This window comes from Macrosteles quadrilineatus, unplaced genomic scaffold (genome assembly GCF_028750875.1).
Source record: "Macrosteles quadrilineatus isolate MER2022 unplaced genomic scaffold, UCM_ALF_1.0 Scaffold_1__1_contigs__length_201487025, whole genome shotgun sequence".
Classification (NCBI taxonomy): Eukaryota; Metazoa; Arthropoda; class Insecta; order Hemiptera; family Cicadellidae; genus Macrosteles; species Macrosteles quadrilineatus.
The window spans coordinates 147,200,575-147,221,776 of record NW_026542594.1 but is presented as its reverse complement, the minus strand read 5'-3'; the positions used below and the strand labels follow the sequence as shown (position 1 = coordinate 147,221,776).

Here is a 21,202-nt window from a genome sequence, read left to right as displayed (position 1 = left end):
CTAGCATTTCGAAAAAGCCCGGGTGAAATCATGTATTGGCTACATGGTAATTCAAAAAGCCAGCCTTTTTTAAAAAGCTAACTAGAAAAGTAGGAGTAAAGAAAGTAGAAGAAGTAAACTGCAGAAGAAGAAGAGAAGAAGAAGGAAGAACGAACGAAAGAATAGAACATCATACCCATACCCAACGTTGTTTACTTAAAAATACATTCTCTTTTTATACCACTAAAAGCATAGGAGAAAGGTGATTAATATTTTGTGCACATAAGATCTATTTTTATTAATACATCCTCATGACTAAGTTACGGAAGCAAAGAAGACGAAAAAGATATGGTTATAATGTCAACAGGAAGAGGTTAAGGAACAAAATAAGAAAAACCCCTGTCATATCATGGTGAGTTTATTAATAGTCATGCATATCCTAGGGGTACAGTTTCTTAACTGGGCTATGCTAATATCGATTGAAACTACTTACAGATTTGATTAGTAAACCTTCATCGATTTTTCCATTACTGTATCAGCCAAGTTTGGTTAGTTAGGTTAGGTTATGACAGTCTTAAGCAGGGTTGCCACCTTTGGTTAGGGAAAAATCGGGACATGGCCTCCCTCCCTCCCCCCGGATTATCATAGGCTTAAATACGGGCAGAAGGAACTGAAATCGGGACTGTCCCGGCAGAATCGGGACTGTCCCGGCAGAATCGGGACGGGTGGCAACCCTGGTCTTAAGTCCCCTGCAGACTGGGACAGTAGTGATATCAGCGGTTTAACGCATAGCGCCCCTCGCCATTATTGCCCCCTCCCCCCCACCTTATCGACCACTTTTGAAATAGGCGACATACGTAGTTTTGATCACCACAGTCCATACAGTAAACTCCCGGTTATCCGAGTCTCGGTTAACTGAGCCTCCGGGTTAACCGAGCCAGGCATAAAAAAATAATAACTAGGTCTTTATACCGAGACATCTACGGGGAGGTGGATGTTTATGTGTTTAACAAGCGTGGTCGAGTAGTGGAAGTCTCTACTGGCTGTTGTTAGGTCGAGTAGTAGACTTCTCTACTGTACTGTACTCTGTGCCTGTTGCTAGGCCGAGCCGTCGATCCGTAATGCACAAATAGTGAATACACAGATAATCAATAAATTCGATGAGAACTACAGTAGCACATGGCAACACTAAATAAACAGGCCGTAATGCTCCTTAGGCATGACGTCATTGTAGGCGACGGCAGTGACGTAATTTTTGCCGTATGCGATCAGCTGCTTGTTTTAATAGGTATTTTCTTGGAAAACAAAAATGAAACTAAAAAACAGCATCATAGGCGACGGCAAAGACGTAACTTTTGCTGTTTGCAATCAAATCTTTTCTTGGAAAACACAAATGTAAATAAAAAAAATTAGGCTACGTCATTTTATTGCCGTGGCCTATGACGTCGTCATGTCTGAGTAGCCTTACGGCCTGTTTATTTAGTGTTGCCTTGAGTAGCACCTGAGATCTTTACTGGCTGTTGCTAGGTCGAGCATTCTATGAATTAACTTATCGGTGCACTGGAAACCTGCGTATTTCCTTATCTACCTGGACCTGACACTTTTAATTTTAGTCTTGAGTCCTGAGTCTCAGATTAGTAGCTCAGAACTCGCGCTGAATGTGGTTGATGTTAGTTGTTCTCGTGCTGATCGTGGTTGTGTTTATTTTTGCCAAATTTTAATTGATTGTTTATCGTTATTGTTGACTTTTACTGTTACCGAATATTTATCGTTTGTTGTTGATTTTTATTTTTGCTGTGTGTGGGAAAGGGAAAAGAGTTGTAGTTTCTCTTGAAACCAAATTTAATGTGATAACACTAAATTAAACACTGCTTACTTAGCTCAGAAGACGATCAAAGTCTTTATCTAAAGAAATAATCTGTGTTCATACTTGCTTACAGGTATTAAATTGTGTCTATTATATGTTCTTTCTTCTAATATACCAGTTTTGTAAACTTTCTCTGGGTTTTACGTAATTTTTACCATAAAACTGTACTTAACCTCCCTATTATCTGAGTTTTCCCGTATCCGAGGTAGTCCCGGTGTAAATTACCTCGGATAATCGGGAGTCTACTGTATTACAATCATCAGCAATAATATTGCGTACTACTTTCATGCATGCTCAATCCCCCTCAGCTCCTGGACTATAATTGGTCGGCACTCATCCTCCTAAATTCTTTAGGATCTTCACTGGCAATTTCTCTGAAAATTGCTTGAAAGTGAAAAAAAAAACAACATCAAATAACACTTGTAATAATATACTTACACTTAGGTTACTGTTTACTCACTAGATGGTATGTGTACACATAAAAGATAGGAAGTGGTAATCGATTTTGATTGGACACTACAATCATCATCAGACCCAATAGGCGAATGGGTTTATTTGCCTAATTTATTCGTCTTGGGTCGGAGTATTATTGGATTGTCCAATCGAAATCAATCACCAATAACTATTTTTTATATATATTTGCCATCTTTTAAATAATGAGTACGGTATAAGTGCAAATATATTATTACAAGTGTTATTAGACATATTTTTTGTAACTTTCATGTAATTTAATAACACGTAGGATGCTGATGAAGAAGTTATTTAGGCCTAATTAAAATTTTGTTGAAGCTCCTTGATTACTATGACGTCCCGCCCAATCCTTGACCCAACAAGACCGACTACTTTTTACTACATCTTCCAATTCTTCACTCAAAAATGAATTAGGCCTACTTCATCACCATTTTCTTCAATATATACTGCATCTTCGTAACCTCGTCAAATTCATCCATTTTGGATCCGAAAAATACACCGTGATGTCACACTGGCCGCCACTAAAACAATATCGGTGGCAGCCAGTACTGTCCCCGTGTGTAGGGCTACTGTCGTGACAGTGCAGTGGCCGCCACTTGTGGACGCCAGTACTGGACGCTATTACTGTCACCGTCTGCAGGGGGCTTTATATAGGCCTAATTGATATAGTTAGCAACTGGCAATGGGCGAACTCTGTAGCCTATAGTGGCAAGGCATTTTTGGTGATTTCTGTGACTATAGTGTGGCGAAAAATTGTGTTCGTACCACGGACCGAAATTGTTTTGCAGCTCTCGATGGTTTCAAGTTCTCGACTTCGTCTTGAACTTATAAACTATCTTGAGCTGGCAAAACCTCATTTTCGGCCCTAGGTACGAGATATATACTAATACTATCAATTCAGTACTGTTGCAAATAATGATTCTTTTGCAGTCCACAAGTAAAACAAGCTTGGGTGGTAAAAGCTTCTGTCAAATCAAATTTAAAAAACATGGGATTAGCATATGATGCTAACATTATACCTTCGATATCCAGTAACAAGGTAAGCTATCGTAAATTTTATCCTTTACTCTAGTATTGATAGTGGGTTCCAAGTGTGGATAACTCAGGCCTGCTGTACTTAGTTTTTTTAATGAATTTTTACTTTCTCCCCCTATACCATAGTATATGGAGAAAGTATTGTTTTCGTCAAAATTTTCGAGTTTGAGTTTTGAGTGGATATATTCGTTTTGGGTCCCCCTGGACCCAAAAAAGTGGTTTTCGAAGTGATGTCTGTGTGTGTGTGTGTGTGTGTGTGTGTGTGTGTGTGTGTTTGTATTCACCGAATAGTGGCATCCTTCACAGGCACACGGCCGTACTGTGGCACCTTCAAAAATTGTGGCACCTTTTTCAGGGTGCCACAGCTAATTCGATCATTTTTGAGGTTTTCCAGCATTATTACGTCGTTTAAACATCACATGCCACAATTGAGTATTTTTGAACTCGTTGATGTGAGTTTAAGTAGCGCAGGTACACACCGAATTGTGGAACACGAAACCATACAGGTAGCTAGCGCGCCTCGCGCCGTCCGCCGGAACTATAACTTTCCTAATGCTACGTTGCCAATTCTCGCGCCAGCCTACACTCGAAATAGTGGCACCATGCCACAATTCAGTATATATCAACAGTGTGTGGACAGGATGCCACTTAATGAGTTGTAGAGCTTGAGCAGTGTGTAGAACAGTGTAACAAGCAACTAATAAACTAATAATACTATACTGCCACGTACTATAAAACAATTTAAGTACCATAAATAATATACTTTTGCTCCGAGTGGTGAACAATGTTTTACATTACAAATAATTTGTGTAGTAAATAATAATTTAAATTGATTTACCTAACCCGCCATGTTAAACTTCCCTATCCCAAGCGTGATGTATACAACTTCCTTACTTCTCGAGTGATGTAAAGTATCAAAAACTCACTCGGTGATGTAAAGAAACCCATTTAAATAACATTGAGTGCTTAATTTAAAAAAATATAACTCTATGGAGCCAACGATGTTCAACGCTAGAAATCAGCTGTGCGCTTGAATGTTATTATTATGCTTTAAAGTATTTTCCTACCTAACCTAGCTTTTGTTAGTAAAAGAACGTTACTGATAGAAGATGAGTGAAATGGATAGTGAAAAATATTGTACGTAAACCCATGTTTATTGTCGGGTCAGGTAAAATCTTGTACGTTACACGTTACGCAAGAGCGTGCTGTTTACATCACTTAGGTGAATTATGCAACTCGCTTCCGCTCGTTGCACAACATTCACCGTGCGTGAAGTAAAAACGCTCTTACTACACTTGTAATGTAAATAGCTATTACGCAACCATTAAAAAATTGATTTTTGTTTACAAACATAAATTGGTAACGTAGTTATTTTGTATCAATTGAATTTGTACACTGAAACGATAACAATGTTTGAGGTTAGAACGCTATATAAGTTGTCCTAGACTGCTTTTTTTATCTTACAAACTATTTCGTGCTGATACATCTATTTTTTTTTTAACATTTTAGTCATGTTGACAAAATATTTTGCAATTACATTTCTGAATCAGTCAGTAAAGGTAGATTTCGATGCATCATTGCTGAAAGTTATGTTTTGCTTCTCACTCTCAGAGTATTCCAAAGACATCTAATGTTTCAATCCATATTCAAATGTTATATGAGGTAAACATATAACCGAATCAATTAAAGTACTTAAATTAAAATACATATTATTATCAACACGCATAATCTAGTTCAGATTATAATATCATCTCACAATCATATTTGTAAAACCTACTGTGGTGTTTTAACCAGTCCCCACTAACAAAAGCATAAAATGAAAGGTCCTAAAGAGGTTAACATTGAGTCATAACAAAAGTAGTTTAAAAGTTGTAACCGTGATACTGTAAATAATTTGATATTGTTAGATATTATACGATCGTTTTACAATTTTGTCAATCTATCTGTTACTTTCATACAAATGTATTTTTATTATTCAATGTTTTGTTTTAACTGTCAAATGAATTTTGATTTCACAATTCCACACAGCTGGTTCAAACATATTAAATAATGCACGAATATTAGAACAGAGAGGGTAAGGATTATAAATTTAAAATAATGATGTTACTAGCCCGAATGTAAACATTTTTTTACATTACTTAAATGTAGCTGTCAAACCATATGTTAATGTAATTTAATTAGTATATGATTCTTTCAGTTACTTCATTTAGTTATGTTTATGATCTATTATACCGAGTCTGTTCTATTTTTGTGAAATGCTGTAATAATATTTTACTGGGAATAATTCGTATTAAAAGAAATCATTCATCATGGATATAGGAAATAATTAAGATTCTATAATCGTTGCCCTATCAACCTAGGCCCTTTTCCTGAGTGTTATGAGGTTTATGTTTTGATTTATTTTTGTGTAAACCGTAATATAACCCCCCTGCCACAGCAAATCTGTAGACTGAATTTCCATTTGCCTGATTATATAATTTCACTAAAATATGTTAGAAAATTACCCTATTTTCCATATTTATTTATATTTTCCTATTTTTCTATTTGTCGGTTTGGAACTATTGTAATAGCTTTATGTTTACAGTGCAAACCACGGATGTATGGATCTGTGGATGGATAGATGTATGGATGGATGTTTGTGACAAGCAAACGCGAAAAATACTAAACCGACAAGGTTGAAATTTGGTATGATAATAGATGACATCCCCGATTAATATATTCTTACCTCAAAAATTCTTTCAGTCTCCACCCCGGTGGCTCTGGCTCTGGACTTTCTCATGTTAACCTTATGGGTATTCATATTTAAAGAAATCAAAGAATTTTGTCAGCCGTTTCAACTGTACAAGTTGGTTCTATGATATTAAACAGCATTAAAAAGTTATAAGGCTTGCCAAACAGGGTGCAGCACTATTATGTTGTTTGTTTGCATTAATGACCTCAGCTAATTTGAACCAACTAGCAAAAAAAAGTTGTGGTACACAATGAGAACAGATTGTGTACTTTTTTCCATGGTTTAGGTGCAGTGGTAGAACATCAGGACTATAGTAGATGTGTGCTACACTATAGGATACCGTATAAATTAAAAGGCCAATTGTTTTTTTTAATAGTGTCCTCTCCCATAACTGCAATAAGCATTTATACTTATATGCCAACCCCGTACGAAGGACGGGTACTCTGCTAGTAACACAATAATACAAATACAAATACAGTATACTAATACAATAATACCATAGAATAAATAAACACAATTTATATTACTTCATCTATGATAATCTATATCCTATATAATTCCGTAAGTCAAATTTTTGTAAAGAAATTGTGAGTGACTGGATGGCCGTAGAAGGATGGGAGGGGTCTTATTTTAAAGGTCTTGACGTGAATTTTGAGGGAAAACTATTCATTTTTCTTAATTATGCACCAAAAGGTCCTTATGGAATAAAATAATTCACATTTAAATAACATGGGAATCTATGTCATATCTGCTTTGTTTACTTTAAAACATGTGGTTTAACTTTATTTAAAGCATATGGTAATACAGTATGTACTGTAAAATGTATACTAACCCTAAAGAGAGGTTTAAAATACTAATTGACTATATACAACCGTATTTCAATTGCACCATCTGGAATGCCACCACACAAATTAGTTTTAAAAGTTGGTTCAATAGTAATGCTCATTAGAAATATTAACCTAGGGTCTGGATTAGTTAATGGAGTACGATTGGTTGTGTTAGGTACCTATGTCAAAAAAAAGTGTAAAATTAGTAGTAATTACTTGAGAAGCAAAGTGAACAATTTTTCTGGCCAAAAATAAAACTAATAACTACAGATCGTAATATGCCATTTAAGTTTACAAGGGAAATTTTCACATAAGCCCAACATTTTACAATGAAATTGTGAGCGAACGGGAGGCCGTAAAAAGCTGGGAGAGGTCTTATGTTAAAGGTCTGGGCATGATAATTTGGGGGCATGAAAAGTCCTTTGGAATTTTAATTTTTAACAGAGCAGACATCAAAATGCTTTATACAGGTATGTAATAACTATTATACATATTATAATATACAAAATCTTAAACTACAATCAAGGTAGGGTAACCCATGAGACTAATAAATTGTACAAAATAATTACTAGAATATATATAGGGGCTATTGCCCCTTCAAGCCACTAGTAATGTAGGTTTCCGCAGTCTGTAGCCATAGGTTCGTCTGAACTGTCAATCAATTCTGAGAAATTCACAGTTGTAAATTCTTACTAGTCTTTTTCTAAGTTCACGTTGCACTCGCAATTAGTTCGGATATTTTATCTAGGAAAGCAGGTATGCCCTAAGTCATAGCATTTGTAGGTTAAGTATAATAATAACAAACATGCTTATCGTAGGTTTGTAGGCATACTTGTTCAAGAATATGCCGTGGTAGGTTTTGTTTATAAATTTTATTTTTTAATTCTTGTCTAATGACGATATTGATTTGTATTTGTGCGAAAATTTTAATTTATTTGTCAAGGGCATGTGCGGCCCTCTAGTCTATGTATGTTACATGAAGCATAACATGAAAAAGAATAAATTTAAGGAAGGTAAAAAACGGATCAGTTGCTGAAGGTCTAAATCTCGGAAGGTCTAATCAGACCTTCGACACACATTTTGCAGTTTGTATGTGGTTTGTACTTTATGCTGAGGATCCCATGAATCCTGTACAAAATAAAAAAATGTTTCATTCAAACTACAAGTTTATTACTTTTCCGAGAACCAGCCTTTATCAGGACTTCCGCTCCCACGCTAGTTGGCAACATCAACTGTGCTATATGAAAACAATAAATCTTGAGTAAATATACTGTAATGTTGAATTTTGAGGCTGTGGTGTTCCTTCGTAAACACATTCAATTATAATCTAGGAATATGTAAATTTATTGTCATACGTTACCTTTATTGATATTCGATTTGCTACAGTACTATTAAAACCTATAACATTTTCAATTCATGTGCGTTGTTTTTTAGAGTTGGGGAAACAAAAGAACCCTATGTACAACTTATGATATTCTCATTGGTTGCAATTTAAATTAAATAAATTTAAATTTTGGTTTTTTTTTTGTTGCAGTGGTGTAGCAAAACACAAACACAAAATTTATTGAAATAAAATTAAGTCAATGTTAAGTGAATACTATTAATAAACATATTTGCGACATAAGAACATTTAATTGATGCCTAAAAACAGTTCGAAAAAGGCATTCTATTCTTTATACTAGTAAAAATTAAAATGAGGGTATAAAAACTAGTTTTCAAAGATCATGTTGATCAATGTACATTCATCTAGTCTTGAAAAAATGAGCATTTAAAAGCTTACTCCAAACATAATGAAGTTTATCGGTTGTTAACAAAATGTCATAATTTTTCAAACCATGTAAACCTTATAGTTTTCCAACTGTCACCTTGTTTATTTTTCCTTTTTATGTTTTTTTTTTTACTTTATGATAGGTATTTCAATTAATGGTACAAATATTCATAGTATATATATTTCTGAACAAGAACATATACCCATGTATATATAACTAATAAAAGTTCCTTAAGCATTTTACACGAGAGAACACTGTTCGGCAAGTAGCCGGTCATCGTAACCGGTCATCATGAAGGAGCTTGGACGTCGTGCAACAGCGCTGAGCTATATTGGACGTCGTGCAACAGTCAAATATTTATTGGACGTCGTGGCACTTGGACGTCGTGCAACTGACAGCGACTTTGGATGTCGTGCAAATGTTACTTTTTTACAATTCTATAGTGCGCTGTTTCACGACGTCCAAGTGCCACGACGTCCAAAGCTTGTAGAAAGCCTATATTTTTGGCAGTTACTGTACTTTTGGACGTCGTGGCACTTGGACGTCGTGCAACAACTCAAAAATTATGTTTTGGACGTCGTGGCACTGAATAAATATTATTGGACGTCGTGGCACTTGGACGTCGTGCAATGCATCCACTTAAAAATGGATGCACGACGTCCAAGTGCCACGACGTCCAAAGCTTGTAGAAAGACTGCATGTTTGGCAGTTACTGTACTTTTGGACGTCGTGGTACTTGGACGTCGTGCAACAACTTAAAAATTATGTTTTGGACGTCGTGGCACTGAAAAAATATTATTGGACGTCGTGGCACTTGGACGTCGTGTAACACTCCCCATTTGGATACTGCTGAAATTGTATTATTTACTAAACTTACTGCATGTCATTTTGTCAAAAATACTTTTGTATGTATATGTTTAAGTTAGATTAAGTCATCGTATACAACATATTATTGTAAATTGGTTCTTGACCGTTGGAAGGTAAAATAAATAAATAAATAAATAAAATAAGTCCAAACTTATATCTTAGTTTGAACAACGTCATCTTGATTTTACATTGCTCATGATACATAATCGACACATAGGCTTTAAAAAAAAATAAGTAAAGAAAGTAACTCGTGATGGACCGCGCAGACATAGGAACAGTCTAGACTTGCCTCTTACTGACGTTTTCCAAACGAATATAGAAGTTAGATCTACATTCTTCATTTTAGGCTTGAAATAAATTTGTTTGTGGGTAAGAGCTAATGAGTAAGCATGAACAATAACCCTTCTCCCTGACACGCTACCATACCACAGCATCTTACTAGCAGAGCTCAAGGTCATTGACGTAATTGTAATGAACTAAATTTAGACTTCCACCCCCCAATGTCACCAATGGGCCCTAAAGGTTGGTATGTAACAATTCATGACGGTTGAACAATGGCCTTTAAAATACTCTATTAATTTGTTTCCTAGCGTTTACCGTATCTTAAAAAAAGTTAGTTAACAATAATTACAAAAACTTGTTGGGCGAAAGAAAAATTCTAAAAAGCTACAAATTAATTTATAATATATGTATCTATATCGTATTAAAGTGTGTTAAAGGTTTAGCGTTTGGTTTACAATGTAAAAATTTTCAAAGTCACAAGATGGTTTCTGAAACTCTTTATACAACTCTCCTTTATAAAAATTAAAAAAAAATATTATCTAAGAAATTGAGCTCTTTAGCCACAAAATCCACCGTTTTTTTACTTACCTGACGAAGAAATAAAAACAGTAGCAGCCGACGAACTTTGTTATGTCATATTTAAAAACTCATTTAAAAGTACCGACTTTATTTTAAGATTTAAAATAGAAAATATAAACTTTTGAGCTTTTAATTAGAACCAATAGTGTCCTAGACTAATTGACATCTTTCACACGAAGTGTCAACGATTTACCTTTAGTCTAAATGACAAGTTATTTTGAAGCTGGACATTGAGTTTTGGTACCGTTTTCATTGGCATCTACCACTTCTAACCTGTACTAAGATGGCGGACCTGGCTTCAACTGCTTGTATGTTAGTTATATAGATGTGCTCCATCTATTGGTCTTGTGTGATCGTTGATTTAAACTAACGGAATTCTGATGAAAATTTGATCATGAATTATTAGCAGTTTTGCAGGATGATTAACAATAGTTTTTTTTTTTTTTTTTTTTTATTTAAATTGCTTGTTAGTTGGCAACAAATCTTAGAGATGTGTATACATTTTTTAGGACAAAATTGAATTAGCAGATGCCATGGTAAAGAAGCGTACTAGAAAAAGTTACTGTCGCCTCATCCAATTTTTACAGCAGTCAGCTGTTGACATGCTAGGCGAGCAACCGCGACAGTGAGGACGGGGAACAGCTGATTTCATGCTCCTAGTTGGCAAATTGTCTGCTAGCTACTAACGTACACATGCATAAGCCATCAGCGGTAGCACCAGTAGCCTCAATGAATATATAAACACTTGTTTTAAGGTTTAAATACAGTAGTCAATGTTATTACTGAATTTGATACTATACATATTGTTACTAATATATGAAATGGAGAAAAACGTTACCTTAAAAATACAAAATTTCCCAATTTATATCCAGACCTTTTTAAATAGCTTAGAAAACAAATAACTTAGTATATCAAAGTGTTTTTGTACGGTTATTGGTAACAGGACAAATTCAAAAATTGTAAATTTAAAATTCCCTTGTTATTCGTATAAAGAATATTGTAAAATGTTGTAGTTTGCTTGTTTATGGATATATTTTGATCAAACTTGGCAAATTTATTCAAACAATTACAAAACTATTTGGATCATGAACGGTACTCTAGTTTTCCCAAGGTAGGACACGTGAATTGGAATTTTTGCGTTGCAGGCACAATGACAGTAAGAATCAAACAAACGTACAGATATATACACAAGACTCGTTTCGGCTATCTCATTATATACAACGTAGAAATAACCAAACACTTCATGAGTCTACGCAATGTACAGACAAAACAGTAAAGACTTTATAATCTTATAACTAACTATCTGCCCATGCTTCGCAACGGGGTGAGAATCTTTGGGTCTCTAATTCCACCGTAAAAAAATAGTATATTTCGTACCTAGGGCCTAAAGTGAGGTTTTGCCGACTCGATATCGGGTTTTAAGTTCGGGACGAAGTCGAGAACGTGAAACGATCGAGAGCTGCAAACCCATTTTGGCTCGTGGTACGAGCGGTTTTTTTACCCAAGTATGTTTTGCAATATAACGTCCCTCTTATTTATGTGAAATATTTTGAGGAATCAGCAAAATCAAAAATAACAATAAATAGTTGTCTAGGCAGCTGTGACAAAAAACAAGTCTATTGCAATGCCATGGATACAGCTTGTGCATTTAATATACATTAATGTTTTAAGTAAATAGGCGAACAAGTGATTTTGCGGCCCTAGGGATGTAAACCCCTGCTCGGTCCCCATATGACGATGACAGCTGGCATGGCCAGCAAAACGTAACTTTCAGCCACCAATATAAACCAGCTAAATGTATGTAAAACAGCTAAAAACATCATAGTGAGGTGAAAAATTCGTTACGCATACTTTTACATTACCATAATTAATTATATGCATACAGAAAAAACGGAGTCATACTTATTGCGTATTTTAATGTAAACTAGTGGCTTGTAGGGACATAGTCCCTAAAAAGCTACGGAAAAGGAATTATTGTTGGAATATTTAAACAAACTCAGAATCAAATTATCTATATGTCAGGATAGGCCTAGATATCCCACTACAACATATCTTTTGTGCAAAAAAACAAAACAGTTTGTTGTTTGTCTTTGTTTGCTTTTGTTGATTACGTTATGTTCAATAAAGAATTTGAATGATTCCTGAGTTTAACTGCTAAAGGCAGCAAACATGTTTATGAATAAATATTGGTTTATTAAGGTAGCTTTGGTTTTTTTGGTTAATGCTGATAACAAGGCTTCCCCGATTGAAATACAGTATTGGAAATTGTCTTCGTCAAATAAGAAAAGGCAAAAAATGGTGTGTTGAGATACCCTACCCAGTTATTATTTCTAAGTCTATGCTCATTTTTAAAGGTTTAACAAAATTATTCTTAAGTAAAGGCATCCCATTGACAGAACTTGGACCTAAATTTGTTTGTGATCAACATTAAAAAACCACTATTAGCCTAGTGTAAGTATGTGGTGTTAATCCTCCTAAAGGTGCGATTGATTTACATATTCTACCAAAAAAGGGCCTAGTCAACGTCTAATTACCAACTATTTTGCGGCTAGTTAGGGTTCCATTACCCAGTTATCGAAACTAATCACGACATAAATATTTTTGGTTCGTTTAAATACCTGTACGAACCTACTTCATCTCTATTCCCAAATTGTTTTCTAAGAGTAACCGTTGAGGTTATTCCACTTCATACAAAATATTGATTAAACACTACAATAAATCTCAAATATAAATGTTAGTAAATAAAAAAAAAAAATTGGAATAAATATTTTACATATGTTTTGAAATAAAAACAGAGAAGATCTTCTTTTAATCTTGAATCGTTTCTTAAATCTTGAAAACAATTTATTTCAACTTTGACATAACTAAAAAGTCTTGATTATTAAAGGTAACGTTATCCCTTTGTATAGTTGGTTTTATATAGTATACACTAGCTGTGTACCCGTTCTACGCACGGGGATCTTATAATATTCAGTTGAAACCTTCTTATATAACGAACAGCAGTTGGTTTGCATATTTTAAGATATGCTGGCCAAACTATTATACATAGCTTCATTTTATGTTGTTTTTTGTTGTTCCGGATCGGTATGACAATCAATAAAAGGTTAAATTACCTCTGTGTCTGCCGGTCGATCCTATAACGGTAGGCTTACTTTTATTTTTACTATCTGATCTCGTTTGCATGGCTCAATCACGTCCTGGTTGAAGTTCGTTCGCTACGCTCACTCACCTGTATGTTGGAGCTCGTTCGCTGCGCTCACTTTCCTTCAGGTTAGCTCGTTCGCTACGCTCACTTGCCTTCAGGTTAGCTCGTTCGCTACGCTCACTCGCCTCCAGGTTGCAAATTAGCTGTTGTCATAAATGTAAAAGAAATAATAGTGCTAGTGCTGCACCCTGTTGGTAATCCTTGTAACTTTAATGCTATTGAACATCACAGAACAGAACCAACTTGTTTAATTGAAACAGCTGTTAAGATTCAATAATTTCATTTCTCATAAGGTTAACATGGGCTTCCAGAAATTCCACGTCAAAAATCGACAAAAACTTGATTTTCAAGGGTTTACTGTTAAATATCTAACTGTCTCATATTCGATGAAATACGTCTAAAACCATCTCATATATGTATAGTATTTGGAAAATAAGTTTCAGGCGGGACAGTGCTATAGTTATTGAGGAGTAGTTGTAATAAAGTGCGTATTTTAGCGTTACCAAGAGAATGACAGATAGACAGACAGACAGACAGACAGACAGACAGACAGAAATTGAGATAAGGTTTGATTCGGTTTCTCTGACCTATGAAATGTAAAAATAACCAAAAAGTTCATTATTCTAAGCAATGTACAGACAAAACTCTAATTTTATTTATATAGATTACATTGCAGAATTGACTGGCAAATGAGTAATCCAAATGTAAGCTTACTTGCTAATGATAAAATCACGATCAGCTGGATTGAAGTAAACAAAAATCAGCAGTAAATGCCTTCTAATGCTATTCTTATGGAGAACATTGTACGTTATATCTAATTTTGTGTTAAGATTTTGGGAATTTTACTATTTTTCCCGCCGTCACGGGATAAAGACCTTTAATTTGAGCCCTCTCACGTCGTTCTACGACTTCCCAGTCGCCCACAATTTTGACGCAAAGAATCGGCTTACGTAATTAATATATAGATTCCCATGAAACTGATAATTTACCCAGCACATTAAGGCCTTTATTCCAAGTATCTCAGTTCGTAAACCATACATACAATGTGACGATAAAATATCAACAAAATAGCATGTAGTTTTATGTAATCCTCACGACATTTCATTTGGTCCATTGACTTTAAATCCAATAATTGTAAAAATTATTGGAGCTTTGAAAAAAACTTCATATAAAATCCTTACACTAATAAAAGACGACGTCATGAGCGCGGGAAATGAGCTACAGCGGCTAGGGCATAGCCACATGAATACAGAACGGAATGAAGGAACTAGAACGGAGAACTGGCAACAGTGCACGCGAGAAGTAGGGGGGGCGCACACACCGCTCAAGCACTACAACGCATTAGTGGCATCCTGTCAGTGTTGGGAAGTAGCGCGCTACAAGTAGCGACGCTACAGTAGCGCGCTACTTTTTTTGTAGCGTTAGCTGTAGCTACGCTACTTTTAAGATTTTGTAGCTTTAGCTGTAGCTAGCTACATTTTTAAAGTAGTTGTAGCGGAATTTTAGCTACTTTTCTCGCTACATTAACATTGTTTGAGATAGTGATTTTGATCATAACCTCAACCTTACGTGAAACCTTTCAAACTGAGTTAAAAGAAAAATAGGCCTACTTTCTTGGCTTCATACAGCTGGTTGCAGCCGTTTCATTCCCTATACAACGTTGTGTGGACATGGAGGCCACATAAAAATGAGTGTTGTACACATTTTTGGCTCTCATTTCCTTAATTTACTACTCTATGATTACTGTCAGATAAAATAAAATCGCTAGATGCAGACGACGTTTAAACGCTACCGGTGACAAGACTGACAAGAGAAGCTATTGAATGCTTGCAAGTGATTGACAGGGAAATTAGTAATCAATTTAGTTTCTTTATTATATCGATAGTGTTTCAACTTGGGTTTTAATGGAAACCAACGCTAAACCTTAAAATAATGAGAAAGCTGGTCTATCAACCTGTTGATTGTGGTTCATCATCACAAGCCCTTCCTTGGTTGGATTACGAAGATTTTTTAAAGTTTACTAAATTAACAAAGAGGAAATCACCTGATGTGATTTAAGATATGCCTAGACTAAATGATAATTATTGTAACGAAAAAATCTCCATATAACATGAAACTTACATTGAAAAAATAGCATAGTTTGCTCCTGCTAACAGCTCTAGCACTATTCCTAGGCTATGCTATGGTTTAAGACGAATACCAAGTTCCAAGTTCAATTATTAAGAATATATCTGTTTAGTCCTTGCAAGAACAAGCCTACTATCGCCAACTTGTTACATAGCCAAGTTAGTAGGCCTAAATGTTATTTTTACTTTACAAATTTCATCATGTTTAAATTAAAAGCCGATTTCAGTATAAGTTGCTGAATACTGTTTTCTGTACCAACTAGGTTGAAGCACAATTTGCCCTATGCATAATGACAATAAAGGATGATTTCTTGACATTGAAAAGTGTTATTCATAGAACAAGTAACTTATCACTATGGTTAAAAGTTATAAGTCGCAATGTCGTTTTTAACATTAAAAGTTAAGAAAGGCAATAAACTCCAATTTCAGTAGGCTAGGCTCTGTAACACAAACAAGTATTTTTAAATAACCGTTTTACAGTTTTATTGGTCTTAATTGTTGATATAAGACATCTATAAATGAATCTATATTAAAGAAATAAAATGAGCTTTTAAAATATATTATATAGTTTGGTTGTATATCCTTTGAACTTAATACAATTTACATATAAGATGCTTAAAAATAATGCAATATTTAAAAATAAGTACTAAATATAATGGGAAACTCAAACATTTGGTTCTGTTGTTGTAATGTTAGGTTTATAATGCCAAAAAATTAAATACAATCCAGGAATAATTTGTTTTCCATGGATACAATCATTGACTATATATACCTGTAGGTATATATAATCAATGATACAATACTGAAATTTTTTGTTTAAATGTTTATTCAATAAAAATGTAGTTGCAATTAATTTTACATTTACCTAATGAGCGTGAAATAAAAAGTAACGTCTTGGAAAAAGTAGCTAAAATTGTAGCTGTAGCTACATTTCATAGTAGCTGTAGTTGTAGCTAGCTACTTTTTCGAAACTGTAGCTGTAGCTGTAGCTAAGCTACTTTTTTGGAAATGTAGCAGTAGTTGTAGCTAGCTACATTTTAAAAGTAGCTTCCCCAACACTGCATCCTGTCCACACACTGTTGATATATACCGATTTGTGGCATGGTGCCACAATTTAAAAACTGGAATGTTAGATGTTAAAATGGAGTGTTCATTAAAAATATCGATGCAGACATGTTTCTACCACCTTCCTTCATCCACTGGTGGCCGCAGGTTGAAAGATGCCACAATTAGGTGTTTGCGAGTATTCGGTAAAACCCCGTATGTGTGTGTGTGTGTGTGTGTGTGTCTGTGTGTCTGGATGTGTACAGAGCTAGGGACTACACCTGTGGTCCGATTTCGATGAAATTTGGTATGTAGGTTCTAATCCATGATATCTCCAGGTGTTTTTTTCATTTTTTTGAAATTTTGATTTTTAATGGGGATTTTCCCATAAAAACCCATAAAAAACCTGAAAAATCGGATTTTCTCGAAAATGGCCCGAACGATTTTGATAAAAATTTAGTATGTTGTAGCCCTTTAAATTCTGAACAAAATGGTACAAATCCCATTTCTGTAAAAATTTTGGTTCAAAAGTTATGGTAAATTATGTTATTTTCCCATAAAAACCCAATAAAATAACGAAAAATAGGATTTTAGAAAAAAATCCGGTTTTATTTTAACATAGTATGTTATGGTCCTTAAAGTTTTGATAGTTTTTTTCATTTTAAGAAAAATTTAATTTTTAATGGGAATTTTCCCATAAAACCCCATAAAATAACAGAAAAATATGATTTCCCCAAAAACGGCCCGAACGATTTTGATAAAAAATTTGTATGTTATAGTCCTTTATATTCTGAACAAAATGGTACAAATCCCATTTCTGTAAAAATTATGGTTCAAACGTTATTGTAAATTATGTTATTTCCCCATAAAAACCCCATAAAATAACGGAAAAATCAGATTTTCACAAAAATGGCCCGAACGATTTTGAAAAAAAAAATAGTATATAGTCCTTTAAATTCTGAACAAACTCGTACAAATTACATTTCCGCATATTTACTTTCACCGCTTACACATGATAAAGGTTGTTGACAAACTTATGGGAGAAAGTATGTGTCAGAATGCTGATACCGTTTATTTTGTTTGTAGGCTATAGTTTTTAAGGAGAACCCTCTAAATTATCTGTTTGAAGAGATGGACTGCCTCTCTGGAATGGTCTCATCAAAATTACTTTAGGCTACTTGTTTTGGTCAATGAAATGGTTCTCTGATTGATTTTTTGTGTAAGCAGTGTTTTATGTGTCAGGGTATTTTAATTTTGTCCTTAGTCACTGAATCTTTAGCAGAGAGATAGAATCATTAACCCCAGATTCATTCAGCAAGATTATCTCACGAAGACAAAGAAGGAACCAGCGTGTCATGTCCACTGCAATTGGGCTTATTTACCACAATTATTATGCATTTATTATAAATGCAGAATAATGTTTGTAACTGAAGAATGCATGTTATTTGTTACATACTAAATTCACTGCAGCTCCGAACAGCTTGGCTGAAAAATTGATTGTAAGATCATCAGTCTTAACTTAACTTATGGAGTCTCCTTGAGTTTGGCCCCAGGTCTCAATTCTGGCCGCTTTGGCCTCTTGGATTCTTACCATTAAATCCTTTCTGTGCAGATCCTTAAACTTAAGTGTAGCCTACTTTTTTTTGCAATGTAATTTTTTTCTAAACCTATTTCACTGCACACACCCTTCTGTAAAGGTTCAGTTCCGACAAAATTTTCTTTTGGTAATTTTTCCCATAAAGCATCGAGGACGCTCCTGCGGTCCTCATACCAGCACCTTACTGGGTTCCAAAATTGCCAAATCACCTGATCACATGATTAGATTTTCGTTCCTCAGAATTGGGAGCTTGAACTTGTCTAGATAAGCAAGTAGATCAGACAACACTGATGCTTTTGCCTAAGCTCACATTTAGCACAGAATGTTTTTTTGATTTGCAGTCTGCTCATTTCTAAACCTGATACATAAAATTAAAAACAAAGACTTGTTGTTTTATAAATGTAGCTGTTACCATGTCTTTGTTAACTTGTACCTTAACCTTGTTTCAGCTTATTAAAACTGAACATGTAAAACCGAATGAGAAAGAACCAGAAAAGTTACAAGTGATCTCTGAACTAGAAGAAGATGCCCATGCTCCCAGGGAAAGAGGATTAAGATTGCCTAAAAGTCATGTCCAGTGGGTTACATACTTGATGGATAAATATGGTGAAGACTACGAGGTAAGGATCTGTGAAAAATATTTCTGATGTACAAATGTTTTAAATTTGTTGTATCTTTTTACTTTTTTTTCTGATGGATAAATATAGACTCATATGCCTATTCAATGAGTATTAATATATCCTTGCGATCACTTATGCAAACACACCTTCTCTGGCAGGTAACAGTGATGCCAGTCAGTTCTAAGCTACCCAATAAAAGAATTTACGTCCATTGAAAAACAAGGAAATCAACACCACTGTTTGTAACGAGTAATCTAACTTTTATAGGCCATGGCACGAGACAAGAAGAATTATTATCAGGAAACATGGCAGCAGATTCGTAGGAAGATCAAGCAGTTCAAGGGAATTCCTGAGCAGTATAATGAATACTTGGCAAGTAAAGAGGGCTCCAGCAAAGAGGACACAGAGAGCTGATAATTATAAATAATTTCTTTGTACATATTCTTTCTTAAATAAACGTCCTGATTACTGAAATAATCAAATGAAAATGGTATTTTCCCCAGAGTTTATAAGTTTTATTTATTAAAATATTTACTCTAAATAACGTTACTAGCTACAAGCACTAGGTGGAGGAATAGCTGCTCAAAATTGTATGATCTCAATCTACGACAATGAACTTAAAGACAACAACTTAAATTCATGTCAGCTGATAGGGTGAAAGTACGATTGAATGCCAGAGTAAACGTCGCGCCCGTTTGAGTGTGTGTGTGTGGAGTTCTCAATTCTGTGCCACAGAGACAGACCTTTGACGGCCCGAGTACTTAAGGGCTACCAGCCGCTTGTTGGTGTTAGGACAAGGACAATAGTGTGAATCTGTGTGGCGGTGTATGTATCCAGGGTGTCTACCAACCGGGAAAACCGGGAATTGTACTTAAATTTTTAATGGCCATGAAATGTACGGGAATTGTCCTTAAATGCCAGACTATGTCCTTAAATTTTTAATGGGCCATAATTTTATTGATCGCTAGTTGGTTAGGAGCACATAAAAGGTTTATCAGATATTTGTTTACATATTCATAATTTATTAACGCAATAATTATGCAATAAAAATCCCATTAGCAATCTCAAACCCATTAATATTTTATCACGACAATCAAGTGTCAAGTCAAGTACTTCCAAGAACTGTTGACTCAGCAGCTAACTCATAAAAGTTGTATCACTTTTATTCCTTTACAACTTCTTTTTTTATTACTAGGGTAATTATTATTAGATCCTAAACCTATTTTATCGTGAAAATAATAGCTTTATAATGTCTGTTAAATTCCACTTCTTACTTGTACTTTCGGCTTGAAGATTCAGGTTTCATATTAAACAGTAAATAATCTACTGTCTTATTTTGTAAGTTAACCCCTTTTTTATGGACATTTTATCTTTCAATTGACAAAACCACAAGCATTGTTGTTTGCATTAATGTTTTATCACTATGTAGGCCTGCTTGGTTTCAAAATTATGTCATTGCATTTTCTTTATCTTAGTCTTATATTGTTGGCTATTCAGGTGGGTTCAATGTTTTTTGTTTCCCATATATTTATTTATTGAGTTGTATGCTTTAAGCAATCTAAATATTATGAACTAGAATGATGATAGTGACTTTGCTGCTATTATAACCTCATTGTTAGTTACTCAGTTTATATAGGCCCTCCTAAATAATTAGGTCTAGGCCTGGGTATTTTGATTCTTGAAAGAGCTGTAAAATATATTAAGAACATGTAATTGAGCCTAAGATAAACAACCAATGATTGCTATGTGTCGATATTAACTTTGCAAATGAAAATACAATAATCTTACTCTGTGCTTATTGCTTATTAATAGCCGCTAACCATACCTTAATTTTGTACTAAGAATTGAGTAACAATATGCATTAAAAATTTTTGTTCAAAAGTAGTCGAGAACCTAACGTTGTGCCAGGGCGAATCATGCCAAATTAATCGGCCTGGATCGGATAAGCTATGTTATGAAGTTTACGTGACCGATGGAGATATTTGTCGCTATCGCAGGAGACAATGATTGCATTTCTCTGTTACACTATAAAAGCTTTACCTAAAGTATAGAGGTAGGCCTATGTTTGTTTACTTTCAATAAATTTCTATTTTGAAATTTTTAACTCTTATCTATTATTATTTACTTTTTTCTCTGGTAACTACAGTGAATAACAAGATTAATACAGTTTGACAAATCAGGAAAATTATTCGGTAGGCCTAAT

At 34.6% G+C, this 21,202-nt stretch overlaps 1 protein-coding gene across 1 annotated transcript; it reads left to right on the top strand.

The window, feature by feature from the left end:
- The first annotated feature begins 162 nt into the window (after positions 1 to 162).
- On the top strand, positions 163 to 19,464 carry LOC128982969 (nucleolar protein 16). Its single transcript, XM_054402079.1, has 4 exons — positions 163 to 391; positions 3,248 to 3,356; positions 18,829 to 18,999; positions 19,267 to 19,464. The coding sequence occupies exons 1-4, from the start codon at positions 291 to 293 to the stop codon at positions 19,411 to 19,413; spliced, it is 528 nt and encodes a 175-aa protein (XP_054258054.1). The 5' UTR covers positions 163 to 290; the 3' UTR covers positions 19,414 to 19,464.
- Positions 19,465 to 21,202: the final 1,738 nt, after the last annotated feature.

What these genes read in the sequence shown, in the direction of transcription:
- LOC128982969 (XM_054402079.1), top strand. Translation starts at nt 291, where the DNA reads ATGACTAAGTTACGGAAGCAAAGAAGACGAAAAAGATATGGTTATAAT. An exon ending in AAAACCCCTGTCATATCATG is followed by an intron (nt 392 to 3,247) that starts GTGAGTTTATTA and finishes ATTCTTTTGCAG; the next exon opens with TCCACAAGTAAAACAAGCTT. An exon ending in AATATGGTGAAGACTACGAG is followed by an intron (nt 19,000 to 19,266) that starts GTAAGGATCTGT and finishes TAACTTTTATAG; the next exon opens with GCCATGGCACGAGACAAGAA.